The sequence below is a fragment of the Ambystoma mexicanum genome, chromosome 14 (genome assembly GCF_040938575.1).
Source record: "Ambystoma mexicanum isolate Mex_15411 chromosome 14, UKY_AmexF1_1, whole genome shotgun sequence".
Classification (NCBI taxonomy): Eukaryota; Metazoa; Chordata; class Amphibia; order Caudata; family Ambystomatidae; genus Ambystoma; species Ambystoma mexicanum.
Window position 1 is genome coordinate 595,775,592 of NC_090940.1, and position 24,873 is coordinate 595,800,464.

The 24,873-nt window shown below is 47.9% G+C and overlaps 1 protein-coding gene across 2 annotated transcripts in view; it reads left to right on the top strand.

The window, feature by feature from the left end:
• The window catches only part of ZC3H14 (zinc finger CCCH-type containing 14), a 437,675-nt gene that overhangs the window by 212,947 nt on the left and 199,855 nt on the right, over positions 1–24,873 (top strand). For both annotated transcript variants that reach the window (XM_069637953.1, XM_069637954.1), the window contains exon 8: positions 3,036–3,136. In XM_069637953.1, the coding sequence (XP_069494054.1) occupies positions 3,036–3,136 (101 nt within the window). The remainder of the gene's footprint in view (positions 1–3,035; positions 3,137–24,873) is intronic.

Genomic DNA, 24,873 nt, shown 5'->3' on the forward strand with positions numbered 1-24,873 from the left:
AAGGCTTATCTAGATATCATTGGAAGATTTAAAACCAGATGGACGATGCTAGAGACTTGGGTAAACCAGCACTTCTCCTACACCTTGACCTATCCGCGGCCTTCGACCTTGTGGATCATGGCGTCTTATGCCACCACCTTTCCTCCACTGCCAAATTCTCCCTAGAGGCCACAGCCTGGATCACCTCCTTCTTACAAGACCGAACCATGCAAGTATTCTCTGACCTAGCCGCCGCATCACCAACCATTATACTTTGCGGTGTACCCCAAGGCTCCTGTCTCTCCCCCACCCTATACAACATCTTCACACAACCCCTCTTCCTCATCCTCGACGCTATGGGCATCTCCTACACCAACTACGCCGACGACACTCAGATCCTCCTCACTCTCACAGGTAACTATGACACTGACTCCCTGACCCTCAACAACCTCTAGAACACCATCCAAGCCTGGATGGCAGACAACGGACTATGCCTCAACTCTGACAAGACGGAACTCCTCCTGGTAGGTTCCCCCGACACGCTAAAAAATCTAGATGCCCAATTCAGCCACTTCACCATTGACTCCATTAAAATTCCGGTCTCCGATTCTGTCAAAACTCTGGGAGTCTACCTGGACTCCAGCCTATTCATGGATAGACAAGTCAACGCAGTAGCCTCCGCAGCTGCATATCATGCCAAACTTATCAACGCAGTCAGACCTTTTCTCTCCAAAGAGAACTGCACCAACATAGCCAGAGCCATCAACGGCTCTAGCCTAGACTACTGCAACGTACTCTTTCTAGGAACCTCCAACAAAAACTTAGAGAGACTACAAGTAATACAGAACAATGCTCTCTGTGCAGCCCAAGGCATTGCTAAAATTGAACACATCTCTGAAGCCAGAAAACTAGCCCACTGGCTCCCAATAAAGGAAAGGATTGTATTCAAAGCCCTGACACTGACCCACAAGTGCATTCACCTCACTGTTCCAGCATACCTCTCTCAAAGGATCCACCCCGTCTCCACTACCAGGCCAACCAGATCACCATACACCAACATGCTCTCGGTGCCACTAGTAAAAAGAGTAAAAGCGGGCGGATCCAGCTTCTCCTATCTCGCGCCCACTCACTGGAATGCCCTACCTCCCACTATCCGAGGTGAGGCCTCCCTCACCACCTTCCGCAAAACTCTGAAAACTACCCTCTTCACATAAGGCCCGACACACCAGCACGAATACTTATCATATATGTTGAAATATATGTCACAATACAATATCTGTAACAACAGTATGATATCTTGTAGTATTCATAATGGGTTAACAATCGCTATCATGCCTGTACCATGTAACTAAGTTATTGCAAGTAACAGCGCCTCACTGCCCCTGGGCTGCTTGCGCGCTATATAAATATAAATAAATAAATACATTTAGTTGTCGTCACTTATACTGAGAAACTAACCTTTTTCTTTCCCTAAACCTTTCCTTTCATTTCTGCAACTTCAGAATCTGCAATGTATACTGGTGAAATATATAAATGCCATTACTGTCCTTGTCATTGAAGTCACCTCAGGGTGTAGGAATTGTGTAAGAAGCATATCCAAAGATTATTCACTGACTTGTTTTGGTTCTGAAAAGTAATTTTAAAGTATATTTACATTGTTACACAAATTGCCTTTTTAAAGAATGCGTATTTAAAAATGTGGGTTTATTAAATAAATAACTATTTATAACAGAAATCTTGATTGTAATTGTTACTTCGACACTTGTATTTACGGATTTCATTTGACCAGCTCTACAGCTTACATGTACCCCTCTTGAAATAGGCCTGGCTGCTCAGTCACACTACCAACTTGTGTAGTACAGACCTATGCCAAAAGGTGGGTGACCTAATACCAAGCAGATATATGTTGTGTAGTCTCACACAGTGTGACTGACTGCATCAAGTCTTACCTAACAGGAACCCCAAGCTCTTTTGAAACTTTGTTTTGGTGAGCCGGTATCTGCAGCTTTGGGAAAAAACCCCAACCTTTTTTTGACAATATTGTCTTTGGTACTGTATCCTGAATTGGGGACGGGAACTAGAGATTGTTCCAGACTTTAATATGAACGCTATTTTGTCTTGGAATATCCCTGCACTACATTTAGGTATTACATATGAGGCCAAGCATAGGTTTTGACACAGACCGACTTCTGCACATAGACGTTCCTTAGTTTCGTTGGTTAGGGCAATCCCCACCATAGCTATAGGGCAAGTTAGGCATTACACCCTTACTGACATTTTAATAAAGGGTTTCAAAACTGTTACATCTGTTGTCTGTGTCATCTCTTGATACCAGGCCTGTATCAAGTCATCTGCCCAGAAACACCTATACCCCTGGAGTGAATGTGCATTGGCAAGGCGCTGGCTCACCTCCATTTCCTGCCCGCCGACACACACTGGTCCTCTTTTCTGGGTTTCTAGAGGAAAACCCAGGAAAGTGCATGAAGATTAAGTGCCCTACCCACCTGCATGCGTAAATAAGGTGGGTGAGACTTGTGTGCAGATAGTGCCTTGGCTCCTTAGTGGCTTCTATTTTCTTAGGCTTTGCAAGAAGTTCTTAAGGCATCATTATGAGTTTGGTGGTAATCCAACGTTCTATATCCATGGATTTACTGCCAAACTTTGTTACAGTTACCACCCTTTGGTCCGTGCGGTTACCACAGGATTACAAGTGGTGTTAAGTCCCAATTTTAGGAGTCCATAGGACTCCATGGGGATTTTTAGCATAATTACTTGGTGGTAGACTGGCAGATTTGCCTCGATCTTTTTGCTGGAGGTAAATCTTCCACTTCAATGCCAAAGTAATCATTCGGCAGAGCAGGAATAATTGCTGTAATTCATCCAAAAAAGTGGCGCTAACAAAATGACCACACCGCAAACTTGTAATGAGACCCCTTTTTTGATATCCGAGTCTCACATGTTTCACTAGTATTTGAAGGGATACCTGGTTCGTGAGTAAACTAGTTGCTATGGTGATATTATTATATCCTCTTTTCTGCTCTCTCTCCCTTTTGTAGACCTACGTTACCACCCTACAAGCAGGCGAACAAGAACTTGATTCTGAAAGCTATATCGGAAGCCCAGGAATCGGTAACAAAAACAACCAACTACTCCACAGGTAATTTTGTACCTTACAGCTTGTTCGTGTAGATTACGTTAGACAATACTTTTCAATTTATATTTTTGGAGGAGTACACTTGTCCGAACCCTAGCTTGATTTTCTTTAATACACATTTTATGAAACTGGACCGAGAGCTAGCTAGGAAGCTAATAAAAGGAACATGTTACGGGCTAGGATTCCAGTTTACTTGGAATTAGTTAATTGGAAAAGAATATTGGCATTCTGTGAGATGAAAGGCTATACTTGTTGAAAGGGATGGCAGGTATGGAAGTGGTAGGAGTACACTTGTCGGAACCCTAGCTTGATTTTCCTTAATACACATTTTATGAAACTGGACCGAGAGCTAGCTAGGAAGCTAATAAAAGGAACATGTTACGGGCTATGATTCCAGTGTACATGGAATTACTGTTAATTGGAAAAGAATATGGGCATTCTATGAGATGAAAGGATATACTTGGTGAAAGGGATGGCAGGTACAGAAGTGGAAAAGGGGATGCATATTTAAGGGGTACAGAGAGTGAAGTGAGCGTTGGGATTTTGAATGCTCCACATAAGACATTTGCGATTAAAGAGGTTATGTTACGTTATACCCCACACCGCTGCCATGTGCATGGTCTTCAGGCACTCCCGTGGCTCTGTAAGGGAAAGTGGGTTGGGTTGGATAGTGAGGGAGAAGGGGATAGGATAGAGTTTGTGCTCATCTCTTGATGCGTGTTGCCAAACAAGGAGAAACTGCTTGTGACCTTCCTAGGTGTTCTTTGTTATGTGCACTGGGCTTGTGTCCATAAGGGTGGCGTCCAGTGTCTCAGTTATTTGTTGTCTGCAGATATTGGATTCGTAAAATGATTAGAGAGGGGTGTTCAGGAGAATTTTCTTTTCTGTGCTATTTCCCTTTAACTATAGAGACCCCCAGCTCTTTTGCTGGACTCAGGTTTTTAAAACATTTTTTAACTCCTGACTGAGTGGAACTTTTTTCTCACTCTCTGATGTGTTTTTTCTGACTAGGAGTTTTGTGTTTCTTACTGTTTAATGGAGTCTGGTAAACTCCATAGGCATCTGCTTTTTGCATTGTGACACAAATCACCTTTTGTGCAGTGCCCCTGAGAAGTCCCTTGGACTTCTATTAATGTTTAATTACATTTTCTTGGGTAAATTACTGTTCCCAAGAATAGTACGATGACCCCCGTCTTACTGTTGGGCAAGATTGTTTGTATTAACCTTGTGGGAGACTACACCAACCTTGTCCGCTTGGCACTAGGTAACCCAACCTTTGGTATAAGTCTGTACTACACAAGTTGGTAGAGTGACTGAGCAGCCAGGTTTATCTCAAGAGGGGTCAATGTGAACTGTAGGGTTGTAACATAGAGATTCACAGTGACATGTATTCAAATAACACTTATGCTCAAGGTTTCTTGATAAAATAATTACTTATTCATTTAAGTCAGTTTTAAAATAAGCCTACTTTAGAATGGAGCAATATGCAACACTTAAAATACACTTCAAAATACACTAATTCAGTTTAGTAAAGTAGATCCCCTTTTGGGAGGGCACACATAATTTCCTACACCCTCATGTGACTTCAATAGCTAGGACACTGTGGACGTTAATAGATCACTTATTACCCTTTAACTGTAATTCTCAAGTTGTGGCAAAAGGTAAAAGGTTAGGGAAAGAAGCAATAGTTAACAAGTTTCTGAAATAGGTAAGCACTTTTGCACCCCCCAATGCAATGTAGATTAGCCCTTTCCCAGCTATACAAGTAAGGTATGTATGACTTTTTGGAGGGTTAGTTAAAAACAAAGGCAGGGTATAGAAGAGTATTCCCTGAGTCAGGACAGCCAATGCCAATTGAGCAAAGTCAAGGGGAGCTGAGGCATTTCTTGAAGGTAGGTAAAAGTCTTGCACAATGTTAAGAGAGTTTATTGTAAAAAGAATCACTGTTGGGTCACAAGGAGGCTTGTGAAGGGCAAAGCTGCAAGCAACTCTGCAAAGGGCAGCCAATGCAATTCTCAACTGAGATCAAGCAAGCTACACAAACACGAGGTAAGTACCCCTTAGTTCAGAGTACCTTAGATCTGAAGAAATGGTTCCAGCTGGCTTCTGTTCCTGTTGTAGGTCCTGCAGATCCTATTGTTCCTGGGCCCCAGTCGTGGGGACAAGAGGGAGGGCATATGGGGACTCCTGCACTACAGTTTGAAGGTCAGCGGCAGCAATGGGCACTCTTCAGATCAGCGGCACTTCGCGGTTTCAGCTTCTCGCAAATAGCATCACTGCGGTTCTTGGACACCTTGTGGAATTTCCTTGCTTCTGAGATCCAGCACTCTGTTGAGGTGGCTCAGGCTTGGTTAGTCCTGCTTGGAGGGAGTCCGGAGGATCTTCTTGGAGCTCGAGTCCGACTTAAAAACGATGCACTTCATTCTGGTGTTCCTGCCCCCTGGCACTCGGTTCCTGCAGCAGCAGTGGAAGTACAGCCAGCAGAGAGAGGGGTTCCAGTCGAATTGGTCTTGGGGCTGATTGGTCCCACCAACCCAAGGGGAGAAGTCGTCCTTATAGGGCTGTTAGGCAAGATTGTATGCAGTACCCTTTGGGTGCACTACAACAATCCTGACATCCTGGTAATAGGAACCCAACCTTTGGTATAAGTCTGTACTACACAGGTTGGTAGTGTGATTGAGCATCCATGCTTATCTCAAGAGGGGTCAATGTGAGCAGTAGGGGAGTTACACAGAGATTCACAGTGACAAGTATTCAAATAAACTCTTAAACACAAGGTTTCTTGATTAAACAAGGATTCATTTATTTAACAGTCAGTTTGAGTAAGCCTTCTTCAGAAGGGCAATATAATAGTAACACACAACTGCACTCCAAAATACACACTCTTAATATTTCTAAATGAGTAAGTACCCTTTTAGGATGGCACACAGATACTTCCTACACCCTTAGGTATCTTACATTTCTAGGATACTGTGGACATTAATACATCACTGTTGCATTTAGAACCAGACTTTAAGTGCATGTCAAAGAAAAAGGTTATTTGAACAAAACAAGAGATCTCGCAAATATTCTGAAGCAGGTAAGTACTTTTGAAACCCCCCAATGCAAAGTTAGTTAACCCTTTCCTGGAAGGAAGACCAAACACAAAGTCAGAGGGAAGAGGAATCATTCAGGGAGACAGGCCAGGCGAAAGTCGATTGGACAAAAGTCTAGGTGAGCTGAAGCACTTCTTAGAGTTAGGTGAAAATGTTGCACAATGTTTTAGAAGTCTATGTAGAAAAGAAGAAATCATAAGTAGGGCCACAAGCTGTTTAGGCTTGTGAGGTAAAGAAGCTGTTAGCAACTTCACAGAAGCAACCAAGACAAATCTCAACTGAGAACAAGTGAGGCTACACAAGAGGTACGTTTTCTTGGACTGTACAGTACCTTTGGTTAGAAGAAAACGGTTCTAACTGGCTTCTGTTCCTGTGCAGCTCTGCAGATCCTATGTTCCTGGGCCTCAGTCGTGGGGACAAGAGGGAGGACGTCTGGAGGACTCCTGCACTGCAATGGGACACTCAGCAACAGAAAAGGACCAACTTCTGTTCAGCAGCACTTTGCGGTTTCAGCTTTAAACCTTGGCAGAAATCCAAAGGACTTCTCTGTGACACTGCACTGAGGGTACTGTGTGTCACAATGTAAAAAGATGATACCTATGGCGTTTGTCAGACTCGGAAACCAAAAGAAACACAGTGTTCAAATCAAATAACCTGAGAGAGTGAGAAAAAGGTCTTGCTCTCTCCAGGATAAAAATTAAAAGCCCTAAAATCCAGCAAAAGAGCTGGGGGGTCTCTAAGGTAGAAGGGAATTAGCACATTTCTGAGAATTCTCCCCAACCCTTACCTTTTCCTTTGTGGGTGCAGCACACACCACCCACCACCCTATGTGGAGTGCTGTGGGGGGTTATGTAGTAATTCCTTTATCCCACGTCTCATGTAACATTCTGTTAGGCAAGATTGTATGCAGTACCCTTTGAGTGTACTACAATAATCTTGACCTCCTGACAATGGGGACACAACCTTTGGTATAAGTCTGAACTACACAGGTTGGTAGTGTGGCTGAGCAGCCAGGCCTATCTCAAAAGGGGTCAATGTGAGCAGTAAGTATGCAACACAGAGCTTCACACAACAGTTATTCAAATAAACACACTCAAGGTTTCTTGGTTAAACAAATATTTATTTAACAGTCAGTTATATAAGCCTTCTTCAGAAGGGAGCAAATCACATGTAACTTTTAAGTATACTTCAAAACACGCTTGCAGTCGATTTACATCAGTTGTTACCCATTGGAGATGGCACACACACTTCCTACACCCTCAGGTGACTTAAATTGCTAGGGCACTGTGAACATTGATTTATCACTGGTACATTTAGATCAGTACTGTTCAGGTGTAAAGGTTAGATATAGGAATAAAACATAGGTTAAACGCAACACTCAGTAAACTGTAAAGTACTTTTACAACCCTCCAATGCCAAGTTAATGAACCCTTTCCTGGGGAAAGGTAAAGCACAGAGTTATAGGTAGAAGTCTCTTTCAGGGGCACCAGGCAAGCCAATGTTAGTTGAGCAAAGTCTAGGGAAGCTGAAGATGATCTGATGGGCGAATAAAAGTCTTGCACAAAGTTTTTAAGTGTTTGTAGAAATAAAGAACACTTGAAAAGGTCACAAACTGTCAGGCTTGTGAAGGGTAAAGATGCGATGCAAGCAACTCTGCAAGGCAACCAAGACACGTCTCAATGGAGAACAAGTAAGGCTACACAACAAGAGGTAGGTCCTCTTAGGTTTACAGTACCTTTTGAATGAAGAAAACTGGATGCAGCTGCATTTCAGTCCTGGTGTAGGTCTGTAGATCCTTTGTCCTGGACTTCAGTCATGGGGACAAGAAGGACATCTGGGGACTCCTGCACTACAAACTGGACGGTCGGTGGCCTCAATCGGCAATCTTCGATTCAGTGGCACATCGCAGTTTCAGCTCCTAGCGTGTAAGCAAATGTCACCGGCGCGGACTCTTGGCTGTCGAGATTGGCTTTTCTCGCATCTGGGGTCCAGCACTCTATTGAGGTGGCTCAGGCTTGGTCAGTCCTGCTTCCTGGGAGTCCGGAGGAACTTCCTGGAGCTCTTGGCCAACTTAAAGCAACGCACACGATCTGGTGTTCCTCTCCCTGGCACTTTGGTTCCAACAGCAGCAGCAGTGGAAGTACAGCCAGCTCCGAGAGGATGTCCAGACAGGCTTACTTTGGAGTTGATTGGTCCCACCAACTCAAGGGGAGAAGTCGTCCTTGCAGGGCTTCTCTAGCCGAGGTGAATTCTGAGTTTCACCACAGCAGCAGGGCTTCACTGGGCAAACCAACAGTCCAGGAGTTGCAGCAGGCGTCTTCAAGTTCTTCTTCGGATTCCTTTGTTCCAGTGGTCCACTCTGCCTTCCAAGCCAAAAGCCTCGTCTTTTAGGCAGGTTTCTCCCATTCATCCCAGCCTAGCTGTCAGTCATCCTACAGGGTGGCTGTCCTTGCCACACAGCCAGCCGACCAATCGCCTATGAATGGATGCCTGTCTCCTAGGAGACTAAGGACGGGGAGTTTCGGGGACCTCCCTCGCTTCCTGCGTCTGCCAGACACTCTGGAGCCAGAGGCGGCTTCACTCGTGAACCCTGCAAAAGACAAAACGTACAAAGGGACCAAACCTGGTTTGGCGTGCAGAGTAAATCTCAAGAAGGACCTTTCCAGCAAGAAATGGGGGGAAAAAAGAAGACCAGGGCCATTTTGACGAAATGGCACCCATGGGTGCCTTACCAAAGCTGCAATTGCAGCCTGCGGTAAAAACACATAATGGTAGTAAAAAGTAAACCACTGCCTCCAGCCATTAATTGTGGAAAGGGTAACATACTTTTGTTACATGTGAAACTAGACAAAGGGGATACTAAGTAACCCCTCCAGCACCCTATGGTAAGATAGTGTGTGCTGGTCTAGAAAGTTACAATTTGTAAGTAAAGTCAATTTCACTTCACTGCTCTTGGAAACAGTAGTTTCACCAAGAGAAGGTATTTAAACCATGGGGAAATCTAAGAGACTTCCCAGTGGCACTGCACTGAAGGTGCTGTGTGACACAATGTAAGAGATGATGCCTATGGAGTTTGTCAGAGTCCAAAGTCAAAAAGAAACATAAAGAATAAATAAATCACAGAAAAATACATGAGTGGATAAAAGGACTCCCTCTCTCCAGGTAAGAAATTAAAGTCCTAAAGTCCAGCAAAAAGAGCTGGGGGTCTCTAAGGTAGAAGGGAATTAGCACGTTTCTGATAAATCTCCCTAACACATTCTTGTTATACTAACTTGAATGGCTGGTGGCTGTTAGGGCGAATTCTCATTTCTGTGCTAATTCCCTCCAACGTTAGACTACCAGCTCTTTTGCTGGACTTTAGGCCTTTGATTTCTTACCTGGAGAGAGTGAGACCCTTTTATCCACTCTCTCATGTATTTTTCTGTGATTTATTTTAATGTGATTGTGAACTTTGTGTTTCTTTTGCTTGTGGAGTCTGACAAACTCCATAGGCATCATCGTTTTACATTGTCACACAGCACCTTCAGTGCAGTGGCACAGGGAAGTCTTATTGTGGGTTTCCCAAGGTTTAAATACCTTCTCTTGGATAAACTACTGTTTCCAAGAGCAGTAAAGTGAAATTGACTTTACACTTGTAACTTTCTAGACCCAGCACACACTATCATACAATAGGGTGCTGGAGGGGTTACTTGGTATCCCCTTTGTCTAGCTTCTCATGTAACATCTTTGTTAACCTTTCCTCGATGAATGGCTGGTGGCAGTGGTTTACTTAAGTACCGTGGTGTGCATTTACCGCAGACTGCATTCGCAGCTGCAGTAAAGCACCCAAGGGTGCCATGTTTGTCAAAATGGCCCCGGTCTTCATTTTTCGACATTTCTTTGTGGAAAGGTCCTTCTTGAGATTTACTCTGCATCCCAAACCAGGTTTTACCCTGGAGGGAGTGAGCCCTTTTTCACACACACTCATGATTTTTATCTGATTTGGATTGCGTTTCCTTTGTTTTTGGAGTCTGACAAACTCCATAGGCATCTACATTTTATATGGTGATGCACAGCACCTTCACAGTGTTGCAGAGAAATCCTTTAGATTTCTCTTAAGGTTTAAATACCTTTTCTTGTGAGAACTACTGTTCCCAAGAATAGTAAAGTGAAATTGAATTTACCTTTTCTCTTTGTAGGTCCAGCACACACCATCTTATGTGGAGTGTTGGGGGGTTACTTGGTAGCCTCTTTTCCTACCTACTCATGTAAACATGTTTATGTTACCCTCACTACTTTAGATGGCTGGTGGCAGTGGTTTAATTTTCCTACCATTGTGCTTTTCTAACACAGGCTGAATCCTCAGCTGCAGTATCGCACCCATGGGTGACCATTTTGTCAAAATGGCCCGTCTTCTTTTTTCGCCATTTTCTGTTTTTGAGGTCTTTCTTGGGTTTTACTCTGCGGGCCAAAACAGGTTTGACTCCTTTTTTCATTTTTTCTTTGGTGGGCTTCAGTACGGAAACTAGCCTCTGGTTCTAGTGTGTCTGCAGGGGCAGGAAGTGAGGGAGGTACCCGAAACTCCCCTGTCCTTTGTCTCCAGGGTAACCTGAATGCACCCAGTCATGATTAGGTGGCCGGTTGTCATTGTAAGACAGCCACCCTGCTGTGTGAGTGACAGCTAGGCTGTGTATAAATGGGAGTAACCTGGTTAAAAGGCGATGGTTTTGGGACTGAAAACAGAGTCGACCACTGGGAAGAACAACCCGATGAAGAAACCGTGAACGAAACTTGCTGCCTCCTTCTGAACAGTTGAACTGCCCAGTGAAGGCCTGCTGCTGTGCTGAAACTCCTTTTTCCGATCGACAAGAGAAGCTCCGTAAGGGACGACTTCTTCCCTTGGGTTAGTGGGACCAACTAACTCAACACGAACTCTGCTGGAACACCTACCCCAACTGGCTGTACTTCTTTGATGCTGCAGGAACCGAGTGCCAGGGGTCCAGAAATCCGGAGTAGAGTGAAACATCTGTAAGCCGGCCAAAAGCTCCAGGAGTCTCCGCAGGACCCTCCAGAAGCAGGGAGACCCAAGCTCGTCACCTCACCAGAGTGCAGGACTCAAGTGAAGGAAGCCCAACCGGTGTCCGAGATCCGCAGTGGTGCTATTTATACTAAGCGTTGAAACCGCAAAGTGCTGCTGATCCAAAAAGAACCCTAGCTGCCGCCAACTATCGAATTGCTGCCGCAGGAGTCCCCAGACGTCCTCCCTCTTGTCCCCATAACTGAGGCCCAGGAACACAGGATCTTCATCGCTGCAACCAGAAAGAAGCCAGCTGGACCCTCTTCTTCTAACCAAAAGTACTATTCTGACTTGGGGTACTTACCTTAGTTGTCTGTAGCTTGCTCTTCTCAGTTGAGACTTGCAGTAACTGCTTTTCTAGAGTTGATCTCCGCTCTAACTTTCACAAGTGTAACAGCTTGTGACTGTTAGGCAATATTGTATGTAGTAACCCTGTGGGAAACTACACCAGCCTTGTCCTCTTGGCAATAGGTATTGGTATAAGTCTGTACTACACAAGTTGGTAGAGTGACTAATCTCAAGAGGGGTCAATGTGAGCTGTAGGGTTGCAACATAGTTTCACAGTGACAAGTATCCAAATAACACTTATACTCAAGGTTTCTTCATTAGATAATTGAACAGTCCGTTTTAAAATAAGCCTTCTTTAGAAGAGGGCAATTGGCAACAATAAAAATACACTTCAAAATACACTGATTCAGTTCAGTAAAGTAAGTAGATTCCCTTTTGGGATGGCAAACAGAATTTACTACACCCTCTGGTAACTTCATTAGCTTAGACACTGTGGACATTAATATATCACTTATTACCCTTTAACTGTAATACTGAAGTTGTGGCAAAAAGGAAGAGATTAGGGAAGACCATTAACAATGGTTAACAAGTTTCTCAAACAGGTAAGCACTTTTGACCCCCCCCCCCCCAATGCAATGTAGATTAACCCTTTCTCCAGCATGGGGTCTGGCATGGATACATGCTCATGAATATTCCCCGCCGTCAGGCTGGGAAACCTCGGTAAAGAAAAAATCAGTATCAGTTTTGTTTCTGATTTGTCTTTCTTAGTAGTAACCAATCACTGGTCTCTGGGTCATACTGCCCCCAGCCAATGACTGCCCTGTCCCTAAGCCCCTCCCCTGGTAGCCATCCTCAGATTTTTACTGCACGTTCAAGTGTTGGGAGTCCTCGTGCTATAGCTCTCGAGCTTTTACTGTGTTTTGCGTTTTTTCAAGGAGTTTAATCTCATTTGTTCGATCAATCGAGCCTCAAGCTCCACCGTTTCTACTTCCGATCAACGGGGACCCGTTTCGGAATTTTCTACGCCCCTCAAGGGCAAAGTTTTCATCGAGTTACGTTTCTTGGAAGATTCCAGAAGATCGGAGTCCTACCTTGTGGACATGGCCCAGGACAAGGGAAGCTCGACACTGGGATCCAAGCTGTTCAGGAACTGCCCTGGATGCGGATTACAGAATGTTTTCAAGGAGGATGAGCAATCGAGATGTCTCTACTGCCTTCACGAAGACAAGACGCACGTGGAAAAGGACTGTGCGTTTTGCAAGAACCTGTCGGAACGGACTATGAGGGATCGTCGGACCTGCTTCGCCAGCTGGCTGGAGAAGGGCCCAGCAGGTGAGAAGAAGAAGAAGAAGAAATCCGAGCGGTCTTCTAAGTCCTGTGTGGGCGCCCCGACGACGGGGGCCCAACAGAAGGCAAAGCACTGTGAGTCTGCGGGCACCGGGAGCGCCGAAGGGTCGGGCTCCTCGGCTGCCAGGCAGGGGGCACTCTCACCGACGCCATCAACCACGAGCCAACACTCTGGCTCGGGGAAGAGAAAATCTGAGAACCCGGTTAAGCTTCTGGAGAGGCCCTGGTCGATCTCGAACGGATTGGCAGAGGGGGAGCGAGGCAGTGACCCCTCCCCCAAGGTGAAGGCCTCAAGTGCGCCCAAGGTGGTGAAGGCCTTGATTCACCCGGTGAAGGTCTCTATTGAGGGAGTGGCGGCAGCCCTGTCGAAGCCTGTGGAGGCTAACGCAGTGGAGGCGACCTCGGGGCCGAGAGTTTCCCTGCAGCCATGGAGGGAATCCTCTTTTCAGCCCATCGATAAGACCCCTGTGAAGACCCCGGTGGAAAAAGAGGGGGGGCAGTGGCCGTCACGGATACAGCCTCTGAGGAGGAGCTGGTTGAAGTCGTGAAGGGACTCAACAAGAGGTTAGAGGAGGTCCGGTCCCACGGGGTGAACTCCGAGGAGGTGGACGAAGAGAGCGACGGTGGCGCCGACGAGAATCCCGTGGAGGAGGAGCAACCATCGCGCCTGTTGCAGCCAGTGCCCAAGCCTCAGGACAACTCGGTTCCCATCTTGATGGCAATCCAAACCTTATGCACAGAGATAAGGACGAGATTGCCCCTCACCCCAACGGACGACCCAGCAGAACCAGGCCCTTCGGGAAGCCCTCCAAACAAGCAGAGGAGAGTTCATCCACCTCGCCTTTCCAGCCCTCGCGGCCCGCTCAGCCTTCATCTCCTTCCCCTGATCCTAGGGATGACACGGGAACGGATACGGCCACGACAGGGACGGATGACAACAGTGATGACGGGATGGGCCTGCTATCGCCACTCCCAAGGGCCTCCCCGCCCGACGAAATTGGCTCCTTCCATGCCATGATTGCCAGGGCATCCGAGCTTTTTCAGATCTGCCCTGAGGAACAGAAGAAGGAAGGTTTCCTCTATCAGCGGCGCGAGGCCAAGAGGAAGACGGTCCTCGTGGTACCATTGATTGACGATATCTGGGAGGAGGGACTTGCTCTCCGGGAGAACCCGTCCACGATGCCTGCCAAGAGGGATCGGTATGAGAAGAAGTACCGGGTCCCCGATTCTGCCCCTTTGTGCCTTAGGGCACAGCCGACCCCGAATTCGGTCGTCTCGGTGGCGGCCAAGAAGAAGGCGGTAGGGGCGTCATCCTCAACTTCGACCTCCCCACCTGACGGCGAGGGGAAGAAGCGGGACGCCATGGGATGACGAGTCATCTCATCTGCGGTGACAACAATTAAGGCGGCCAAGGCCCTAGCGATTGTGGCCCGCTATGACAGGGAGCTGTGGTACAAAATCGCCCCCCTGCTGGACTTCCTACCGGACGACAAGAGGTTGGAGGCCCTGGAAATCCTGCAGGAAGGTGAGGTGGCGTCGGACCACGCCATAACAGTGGCCAAGGATATCGCTGACACCGGATTCTGCCAGTTGGGCAACGGGGTTTGCCTTTGACGGCTCAAGGCAACTGATTTCCACCAGGACGTGCAAACCAGAGTTTTGGACATGCCCTTCGATGGGAACAACCTGTTTGGAAAAACAGTGGATGAGTCTCTTCAGGCCATCAAGACCGACACGGAGACGGCTCGGGCCTTGGGAGTGTTGCAACGACGGCCGCCCTTTCGGAATGCCAGAGGCAGACAGGGTGCCTCCAAGGGATCTGACGGTGGCCCCTCGACGTACCGCCAGGCGGCCCGCTCCTCATCGCAGGAGACCTACAGAGGACGCAGCAAGTCAGGAGGATCTTGTCGTTGTCGCCAAGGCAGCAAGGCCGCCTCCAAGCAGGACTGAACCGGCCGTAGCGTCGGGCCCCCGCCGGAGCACCCCAGTGGGAGGCCGGCTGCCGAAGTTCGTCGTCGTGTGGGAGTCCATCTCCACCGACCGTTATGTGCTGGATGCCCTGGCCCACGGGCACACTCTCGAATTTCAAAGGAAGTGCCCCCGCATTCCTCCCGTGGCCAGGAAGGAAAATCACATCCCTCAACTGCTGTTAGAAGTGAGGGCGATGCTCAAGAAGGGTGCCATCGAGCTCGTCCCGAAGAGGCTCCCGGGCTCCGGAGTATACTCAAGGTACTTCCTCGTCAGAAAGAAGACAGGTGGTTGGCGCCCCATCCTGGACCTGCGGTGGTTAAACAAATACATCAAGGCACAAAAGTTCAGGATGGTCACCCTCCAGCACATGCTGGGACAGCTGGAGGAGGGCGACTTCCTATCGTCGCTGGACTTGGAGGATGCTTACTTTCACATCCCCATTCTAAAAGGACACCGAAAGTTTCTCAGATTCGTAGTCGAAGGGCGGCACTACCAACTCAAGGACCTTCCATTTGGGCTGAAGTCGGCACCCAGGGTGTTTACCAAGTGCCTCGCTCCAGTGGCGGCGCAGCTGCGCCTGCAGGGGATCCACGTCTACCCCTACCTGAACGATGGGCTCATCCGTGCTGGGGCAAGATAACTCGCCGTGGAACACACAGCAGAGACCATCCAACTTCTCACGGATCTGGGATTCTCCATCAACTACTCGAAATCCCACCTGGTCCCGTCGCAGGCCGCACTGTTTCTGGGAGCCAAGCTCGATACACTGGCACGATTGGCCTCGCCGTCGGAGGAGAGGATGAAGGCCATCTTGGGCAAGGTGCAGTGCCTGCTGGCCACAGGCGTGGCCAGGGTGAGATCCATCAAGTCCCTGCTTGGAATGATGTCCTCATGCATCTACCTGGTGCACCTGTGCAGGCTACGAATGCGTCCTCTACAAGAGTTCCTCGACGCCCGTTGGATACAAGCGACGGGCAGCTTCGAAGACAGGATCCCGCTCAACGAGGAGTTCCGCCAAGCGATTCGATGGTGGGGCACCCGCGCGCATCTCATGGCGGGCATGGACTTTCAGACCCCGGTACATCAGGAGACAGTGACGACGAACGCCTCCCTGGAGGGATGGGGAGCACACACCGGAGATCTGCACGCGAGAGGCCTTTGGCTCCCGGAGGAGAGGTCACTCTACATCAACATCCTGGAACTTCGAGCAGTGTTCTGGGCCCTCAGGTCGTTTCTCCCGTCCCTCAAGGGCAAGGTGGTGAGGATCTTCACCGACAATACCACCACGATGTTCTACATCCGGAAGCAGGGAGGCACCAGATCCTCAGCCCTGTCCAAGGAGGCCCAGGATCGGTGGCACTGGGCCGTCACCCAGGGGATGTTTCTGGTACCCTTCCATCTAGCAGGAACAAAGAACGTCATCGCCGACTCACTCAGCAAGGAGCTGCGCTCGTGCCACGAGTGGGAGCTGCGTCGGGATCAAGTGGATCGACTTTTCCAACGATGGGGCAAACCCCAGATCGACCTGTTTGCGACGGTGACGAACTGCAAGTGCCAGAGGTTCGCCAGCAGGTTTCCCCAGCCGAGGAGCATGGGCGATGCTTTCTCATTCCCCTGGGACGGCCTGTTCCTGTATGCGTTCCCTCTGTTGCCATTGCTGCTCTGACTCATCATCCAACTCAAGAGGTCCCGGTGCAGGATGATACTTGTTGCACCAGCTTGGCCGAGACAGATCTGGTTCCCGGACCTTCTGGACTTGTCAGCGTCCCCCCCAGTCAGACTGTCGACGGACGAAGATATTCTCTCCAGAGAAGGAGGAGCCATCCTCCATCACGACCCGGAGTCGCTGAACTTGCAGGCCTGGCTCCTGCAGCACTAGAGTTTGGAGGGTAAGATATCCCGTCAGACTGCAAGGAGGTGCTTGCAAAGGCCAGAGCGTCCTCAACTCTGAAGTGCTACGTACACAAGTGGAAGAGGTGCTCTGTCTGGTGCCGTGCACAGAAGATTAACCCTCTGCGAATTACGGTCCCTCAAGTGCTGCCGTACCTGCTGTCGCTGGGCAAGGCGGGGCTAGCTCACGCTTCCATCAAGATCCACCTTGCAGCGATCTCCCATTACACCAGAACTACGGGACGGTCATCCCTGTGGTCTCATCGCCTGGTGAAGGAATTTATGAAGGGACTTTTCCGATCATTCCCGCCGATGAAGGCGTCGCGTGTGTCCCGACTTGGCAGCTCAACGTGGTGCTGACCAGGCTCATGGGGCCGCCATTCGAGCTTCGGCATTCGGCACCGTTGAAATTTCTGTCGTGGAAAACAGCGTTCCTTGTGGCCATCACCTCGGCATGACGAGTGGGAGATATCCAGGCCCTATCCTGCAAGCCTCCATACTTGGCTTTTGTTACTCACCACTCCGAATAGGTCGAAGATGCGGAGAACACGACCTTGGAGGTGTTGGTAGTATAGAATTCCGAATTCAGCCTTCCATCCCAGCTCCCCTGAGTACAAGACTCAGGCTTCCTCAAAGAGGGGCTCTTTTCCACAATGTACCTCTCTGCTGTTTTAGTTAGAACAGACAGAGGTGTCAATTGAGTAAAAGAGTGGGGAGAACACACACCGCCAATACCAATGCTGCAAAAGAATACCAAGATATTAGACAGTGTTGATGTGTTGATGTTAAACAAGTGATTAGAACAGTAAAAATGATTGGACAACTATCTATATGGATATTGGAGTGGAGTTGCGTTTCCCCGGGATAATCTACAAAGAATTACACGAATGAGTGGAATAAATCTAAATCAGTATCGGTTCCCACTTTAGCTATAGAATTGATAACAACTGACCTGAGTAAAGATAAATGAAGTAAGAGGAGTCCAGGATTGTAAGCGGAGTCCAGGATTCTGAAGACAAAGACAGGAGAAAATAACAAACAGGGAAGTTAGTATAGGTAAGCAACCCCGAACGGCACGAGGGACGCACTAGGGTCGGGTTGGTGCAGTTCAGGAAAGCGTTCATATGCACTGAAAAGCAATCTCACAGGAAAGTCACTCAATGTCCCAGAATCCAACAGAAGACAATGTCCATGGAAGACAATAGATATGTACCTGAGTACACTGGTATAGTTGAGTAGTTGTTGAGATGATCCGAATGTAGACAACAAAATTGGTGTGCAGAGCGGCAACCAGGGAAGAACCGCAAGACACAGATGAGTAGCGTTCCGAGTCTTAATAACCAGACGATCACAACAAGAACAAGGGAGAAGAAGAAGCAATCCAAATTTCAGGCAAAAGGTCAAGACCAGGAGTTCAGATAAGGATTCGTGTAGGGAGACACGAAGAGGAAACGGATGAAACTGCGTGTAGCTGGTAACGCTAATTAGCAGCAACGAGCCCCTTGGAAGACGGTGGTTTTATAGTCATACGAGGGGCGTGGCTTGATGTACGTCTTCCACGTACAAGGCGTATCAGGTGACCTGGAGTGCGTCGACGTTTGTACAGACGCCATGGTAGCTTGTACCTGGACCATAGAGGAGCCTGTAAAGAAGTTGTATTCTGCAAGGATGCCGGCGGGGAAGTCTGAAGTGTAACAGCTTTCCACGAGACGAGGGTGGTGCTGAGGACGCACCCCTCCTTCATGCCCAAGGTGCCGTTGGACTTCCACCTCAACGAGCCCTTGGTGTTGCCAGTTTTATTCCTGTCGCCTTCGTCGCCGGCCGAGAGGACTTTGCACTCGCTGGATGTAGCTAGAGCGCTGAAGTTCTACGTGGACCGCACAAAGAGTTTTCGGAAGACATCACACCTTTTTGCGAACTTTGGACCTGTGAATCAAGGGAAGGCCCTCTCGAAGGCTTCCATTTCCAGATGATTCTCTGGCTGCATCATGCACTGTCATCGTTTGGCAAACCGACCGTTGCCCGGCCGTCCGAGAGCTCATTCGACCAGAGCGATCGCTGCAACTACGGCGTTCTTGTCTGGTGTGCCCAAGCTGGACATCTGCAGGGCTGCTACGTGGAGGTCGAGGCACACCTTCACGAAATTCTACTGCATCGACCGGGATTCCAGGGAGGACTCCAGAGTCGGCCAAGCAGTGCTGCGCAACCTGTTCGCCTGAAGGTGGGCCTGGTGAGGAGGTAAGAGTTGCTTAATGTTGAGTTTATGTAATGCTTAATGTTGAGCCTTGCCACCTCCCGTGGTTGTGCATGTGTGTACTGCTATGTATTCTTATATTCATGAGCATGTGAATCCATGCCAGACCCCAGGCTGGAGAAGGAACAAGTTACTTACCTGTAACTGTTGTTCTCCAGCATGGGTCTGGCATGGATTCACATGCGAACCCTCCCTCCTACTCCTCTGCGGCTCTTCACTTGGTCATACTGCCACTTTACGTACTACCAAATCTGAAGATGGCTGCCAGGGGCGGGGCTTAGGGAGAGGGCAGTCATTGGCTGGGGGCGGTATGACCCAGTGATTGGTTACTACTAAGAAAGACAGATCAGAAACGAAACTGATACTGATTTTTTCTTTACCGAGGATTTCCAGCCTGACGGGGAATATTCATGAGCATGTGAATCCATGCCAGACCCATGCTGGAGAACAACAGTTACAGGTAAGTAACTTGTTCCTTCCCAGCTATACAAGTAAGGTATGTATGACTTTTTGGATGGATATTTAAAACACAATGTCAGAGGTTAGAAGAGTCTTCAGGGAGCCAGGACAGCCAATGTCACTTGAGCAAAGTCTAGGGGAGCTGAGGCACCTCTTGAAGGTAAGTAAAGTCTTGCTCAAAGTTATAGAGAGTTTTGTTGAAAAAGAAATTCCTGTTGGGCCACAGACTGGAAGGCTTGTGGAGGGCAAAGATAGAAGCCACGCTGCAAAGGGCAGCCAATGCAAGTCTCAACTGAGAGCAAGCGAGCTACCCAGATAAGAGGGAAGTACCCCTTGGGTCTGAAGAAATGATTCCAGCTGGCTTCTGTTCCTGTTGTAGGACCTTGCCTTTCATGCAATTCACTCCCATCCATTTGCAGCCTAGCTGTCACTCACACATCAGGGTGGCTGTCCTCCAAGGACAGCCAGCCAGCCATTCACCTTTTTGGGTGCATTCCTGTTACCAAGGGGATTAAGCACAGGGAAATTCGGGAACCACCCTCGCTTCCTGCTCTGCCATACACGCTGCTGAGGCGGGCGTCAGCAGTGAACACCGCCAAAGACAAAGTGAACAAAGGGACCAATCATGGTTTGGCAAGCAGAGTAAATCTCAAGAAGGACCTTTCCAGCAAGAAATGGCGAAAAAAGACGACCGGGGCCATTTTGACAAAATGGGCACCCATGGGTGCTATATTGCAGCTGCGAACGCAGCCCGCGGTACAAACACTCAATGGTAGTAAAAAGTAAACCACTGCCCCCAGCCATTAATTGTAGAAAGGCTAACATTAAAATGTTACCTGAGAAGATAGACCAAGGGGATATAAGTAACCCCTCCAGCACCCTATTGTAAGAGAGTGTGTGCTGGGTCTATAAAGTTACAAAAGGTAAGTAAAGTCAATTTCACTTTACTACTCTTGGAAACAGTAGTTATCCAGGAGAAGATATTTAAACCTTAGCATGAATCCAAAGGACTGCTCTCTGACACTACACTGAGGGTGCTGTGTGTCACACTGTAAACAGATGATACCTAAGGAGTTTGTCAGGCTCCAAAACCAAAAGAAACCGTGTTCAAATCAAAATGAAATACATGAGAGAGTGAGAAAAAGGTCTTTCTCCCTCCAGGATAAAAATGTTAAAGTCCAGCAAAAGAGCTGGGGGTCTCTAAGGTAGAAGAGAATTAGCACATTTCTGAGAATCCTCCCCAACAGTGACCCTACAGTGATTTTTCTTCAACAAACTCTTTGCTCCAATTGACTTTAGCTGTCCTGGCTCCCTGCAGACTCTTCTATTCCATTTGACTTTGATTCTTACTGTCCCTCATAGGTTATACATTGGGTTTAAACTAATATTGCTGCACAGTGGAGAAAAGTGGAGTTTGCTGGAGTGTACAGAGTGTTGGAGTACCATGTGCCGTGCCTTTAATTTTTGCTGGCTGGTTGCTGCTGAGCCCTTCCCTGCCCTGCTGACTCGCCTGCCTTTGGACCTATAATCTCCCTCCTCTGCGAACCGGAGAAAAGTGGAGTTTGCTGGAGTTCGGTGTGCGGAGTAAGGCATCATAAAAAAAATCAGAAGATCCAAAAACTGCAGATGCTCTATATTAAAAGCTCCCTGGGCACACGAACGCGTCTTCAGGTAAAATGCGTTGTAAATGATATGGACGCTAATGACTTGGTGAGGATTGAACCACTGGGAGGGCGGCGGCAATCGAAAAGGTCATGTTGACAGCCCAGTCTCCGACGGAAGGTGCGATCGATTGCCAGAGTTCGCCAAGGAGTGGGTAGAGGGGGCTGAAGGAAGGGTCTGCTTCAGAGCAGAAAAATGATCACCTGAAGCATGCAAGCGGGGGGAGCTTGGGAGGGGAAATGGGGCCTCCAGTGTGGTAATTGAAAATAACACGCTGACCATAGAATCAGCTGCAGAATCGCAGTACCATGAACTATGCACCCAAAATATACAAGGAGAACTGATTAGCCCAAGCCATAGCCCTAGCAGCCTGGAGATGCGAAAGCAGGATATTCAGTGCATGAGACCCAAGAAACACATGAAGTACGGTATGAGGTTGAACAATCTATACAAGAGTCTAATAGCTCGAATGAGAGTAGCGGGTTGGGGGGGGGGGCAGCTAGCTCTCCAGCAAGATCTCGGTACTCTGATCTGGCAGCCCACCTGGCCAGAGAGTTAATGGACTTAACAACCAAAAATGCACAACAGAAAAGAATTAGTCTATCCTGTGTAAAGGACCGGCTGCTAGCGTTAGATAAATCCCTGAAACAAGCTGACAAAAGCGTTATGCGACAGGAGCTTGAAAATGGGATTGAAGGCAACACCTTTGGGGAGAATGAGAGGGCTGTGGATCAGAAATCCTTTCAACAGCAAACAGATCAGTTGGGACTGGAACTCCCTATGGAATATAATATGCAGGATGGTCTGGATATTCCAGAGGGGCCAAGTACCCGTAGGGAAGAACTCATACAAAATGGAAGGGGTGCTGATTGGGGCTCTTCTCGTTATAGTGAGGCCCTAAAGGAGGTGGGGGAGGAACTGGGAAGTGATCCCTCGACATCCTCATGGGCCTCCTCGCAGCAAGCCTCTGTGAGCTCAATGTGGAACCAATGGAAAGGTGAGGGGTCATCCCGACAGAAGACTGGGCCTATTTCCAACAGATAGTGATGGCATCCCTTTCATCCTCCCTGACACCGTTTACAAAACTGTACGAGGCATTATATAATTCTCTGCAGGATGAATGCATCCAAATCGCAGCCATTTCAAATAAGATGGTGGGGTTTGTTAGGGAGAATTCTCAGAAATGTGCTAATTCCTCTCTACCCTAGAGACCCCAGCTCTTTTGCTGGACTCTACGACTTTGATTGTGTACCTGCAGAAAGTGAGACCCTTTTTGTCCCACTCTCTCGTGTATTTTAATGTGATTGTGAACTCTGTGTTTCTTTTGGTTGTGGAGTCTGACAAACTCCATAGGCATCAACGTTTTACATTGTGTCACACAGCACCTTCAGTGCGGTGGCACAGGGAAGTTTTCTTGTGGATTTCCTAAGGTTTCAATACCTTCTCTTGGATAAACTACTGTTTCTCAGAGCAGAGAAGTGAAATTGACTTTACTTACATTGTACCTTTCTAGACCCAGCACACACTATTTTACAATAGGGTGCTGGAGTGGTTACTTAGTAGCCCCTTTGTCTAGCTTCTCATGTAACATTTTTATGTTACCCTTTCCTCGATGAATGGCTGGTGGCAGTGGTTTACTTTTAAGTACCGTGGTGTGCATTTACTGCGGGCTGCGTTTGCAGCTGCAGTAAAGCACGCAAGGGTGCCATTTTTGTCAAAATGGCCCGGTCTTCTTTTTTTTCCATTTCTTTCTGGAAAGGTCCTTCTTGACATTTACGCTGCGTGCCAAACCAGGTTTGGTCCCTTTGTTCGTTTTGCCTTTGGTGGGATTCTTGAGTGAAGCCTGTCTCTGGCTCCAGGGTATCTGGCGGGGGCAGGAAGCGAGGGAGGTGCTGGAAACTCCCTGTGCTTAGTCTCCTAGAAGACAGGAATGCACTCCTAGGTGATTGGCCCGCTGGCTGTCAGGCAAGGACAGCCACCCTGCTGGGTGTCTGACAACTAGGCTGGAATGAATGGTAGAAACCTGCATAAAAGGCGAGGCTTTTTGGCTTAGAAGGCAGTCGACCACTGGACGTAGGAATCCGAAGAAGAACTTGAAGAGGATTCATGTTGCAACTCCTGGACCGTTGGTTTGCCCGGTGAAGCCCTACTGCTGTGCTGTCATTCCAAATCGTTTCGACTAGAGAAGCCCTGCAAGGACGGCTTCTCCCCTTGAGTTGGTGGGACCAATCAACTCAAAAGTAAGCCACCTGGACATCCTCTCGGAGCTGGTTGAAATTCCACTGCAGTTTCTGCTGGAACCGAATAGCTAGGGAGGGGAACACCAGATGGTGTGCGTTGCTTTTAAGCTGGCCAAGTGCTTCGGGAAGATCCTCCGGACTCCCAGGAAGCAGGACTGACCGAGCTGGAGCCACCTCAACAGAGTGCTAGACCCCAGATGCATGGAAAGCCCATCTCGACAGCCATGGTGTTGCTGTTTGCGGTAGACTCGAGGAGCTGAAGCACTGAAGTGCCACTTGTTTGAAGATTGCCAGTTGCGGTCGGTGACTGTCCCATTGCAGTGCAGGAGTCCCCAGACATCCTCCTTCGTGTCCCCAGGACTGAGCCCCAGGGACACCAGCATCTGCAGAGCTGCTCAGGAACAGAAGCCATCTGCTGCACTTTTCTTCAACCTAAAGGTACTGTACAGTCGAAGAGAATTTACCACTTGTTCTCTGTTGGTGAGACTTGTTGTGGTTGTTCTGTAGAGTTGCTATCAGCTTCTTTACTTCACAAGCCTAAACAGCTTGTGGCCCTGCTTTGATTTCTTCTTTTTTACAAAGACTTCTAAAACATTGTGCAAGACTTTTACTCGCCTGCAAGAAGTGCTTCAGCTCACCTAGACTTTTGCCCAATTAACTTTGGTTTAGTCTTGGTTTAGTCTTGCTCCCCGAATGACTCTTCCCTCTGACATTGTGTTTTGTTTTCCTTCCAGGAAGGGGTTAACTAACTGCATTGGGGGTTACCAAAAGTACTTACATGCTTCAGAATATTTGTGTGATCTCTTGTTCTGCTCTAATAACCTTTTTTCCTTTGACATACTCCTAAGTCTGATTCTAAATGCACATTCTAACAGTAGTATATTAATGTCAACAGTGCCCTAGTTTCTGAAGTCACCTGAGGGTGTAGGAAGTGTCTGTGTGCCATCCCAAAAGGGTACTTACTGATTTAGAAATATTAAGAGTGTGTATTTTGGAGTGTATTTGTGTGTTGCTGTTATATTGCCACCTTCTGAAGAAGGCTTACTCTAACAGCCTGTTAAATAAATTAATAATTGTGTAATCAAGAAACCTTGTGTGTAAGAGTTTATTTGAATACGTGTTGCTGTGAATCTCTGTGCAACTCCCCTACAGCTCCCTGTGACCCCTCTTGAGATCAGCCTGGCTGCTCAACACGCTACCAACCTGTGTAGTACAGACTTATACCAAAGGTTGGGTTCCTATTGCCACGAGGTCAGGGTTCTTGTAGTGCACCCAATGGGTACAGCATGCAATCTTGCCTAACAGGGTTGGAGTCTTTGGCTGCCAAGGTAGACGTACGCTTGGATAAAGAGGCAGAAAATTCACTCCTGTTTTAAAATCGCCTCTGCGACCTAGCAAGGAGGGAATCTCCGAATAAGTCCTTGCTGATGGGTGCCTTGTTAGCCGACTGCAAGTGGATGAGAGCGCAATGCCAACAA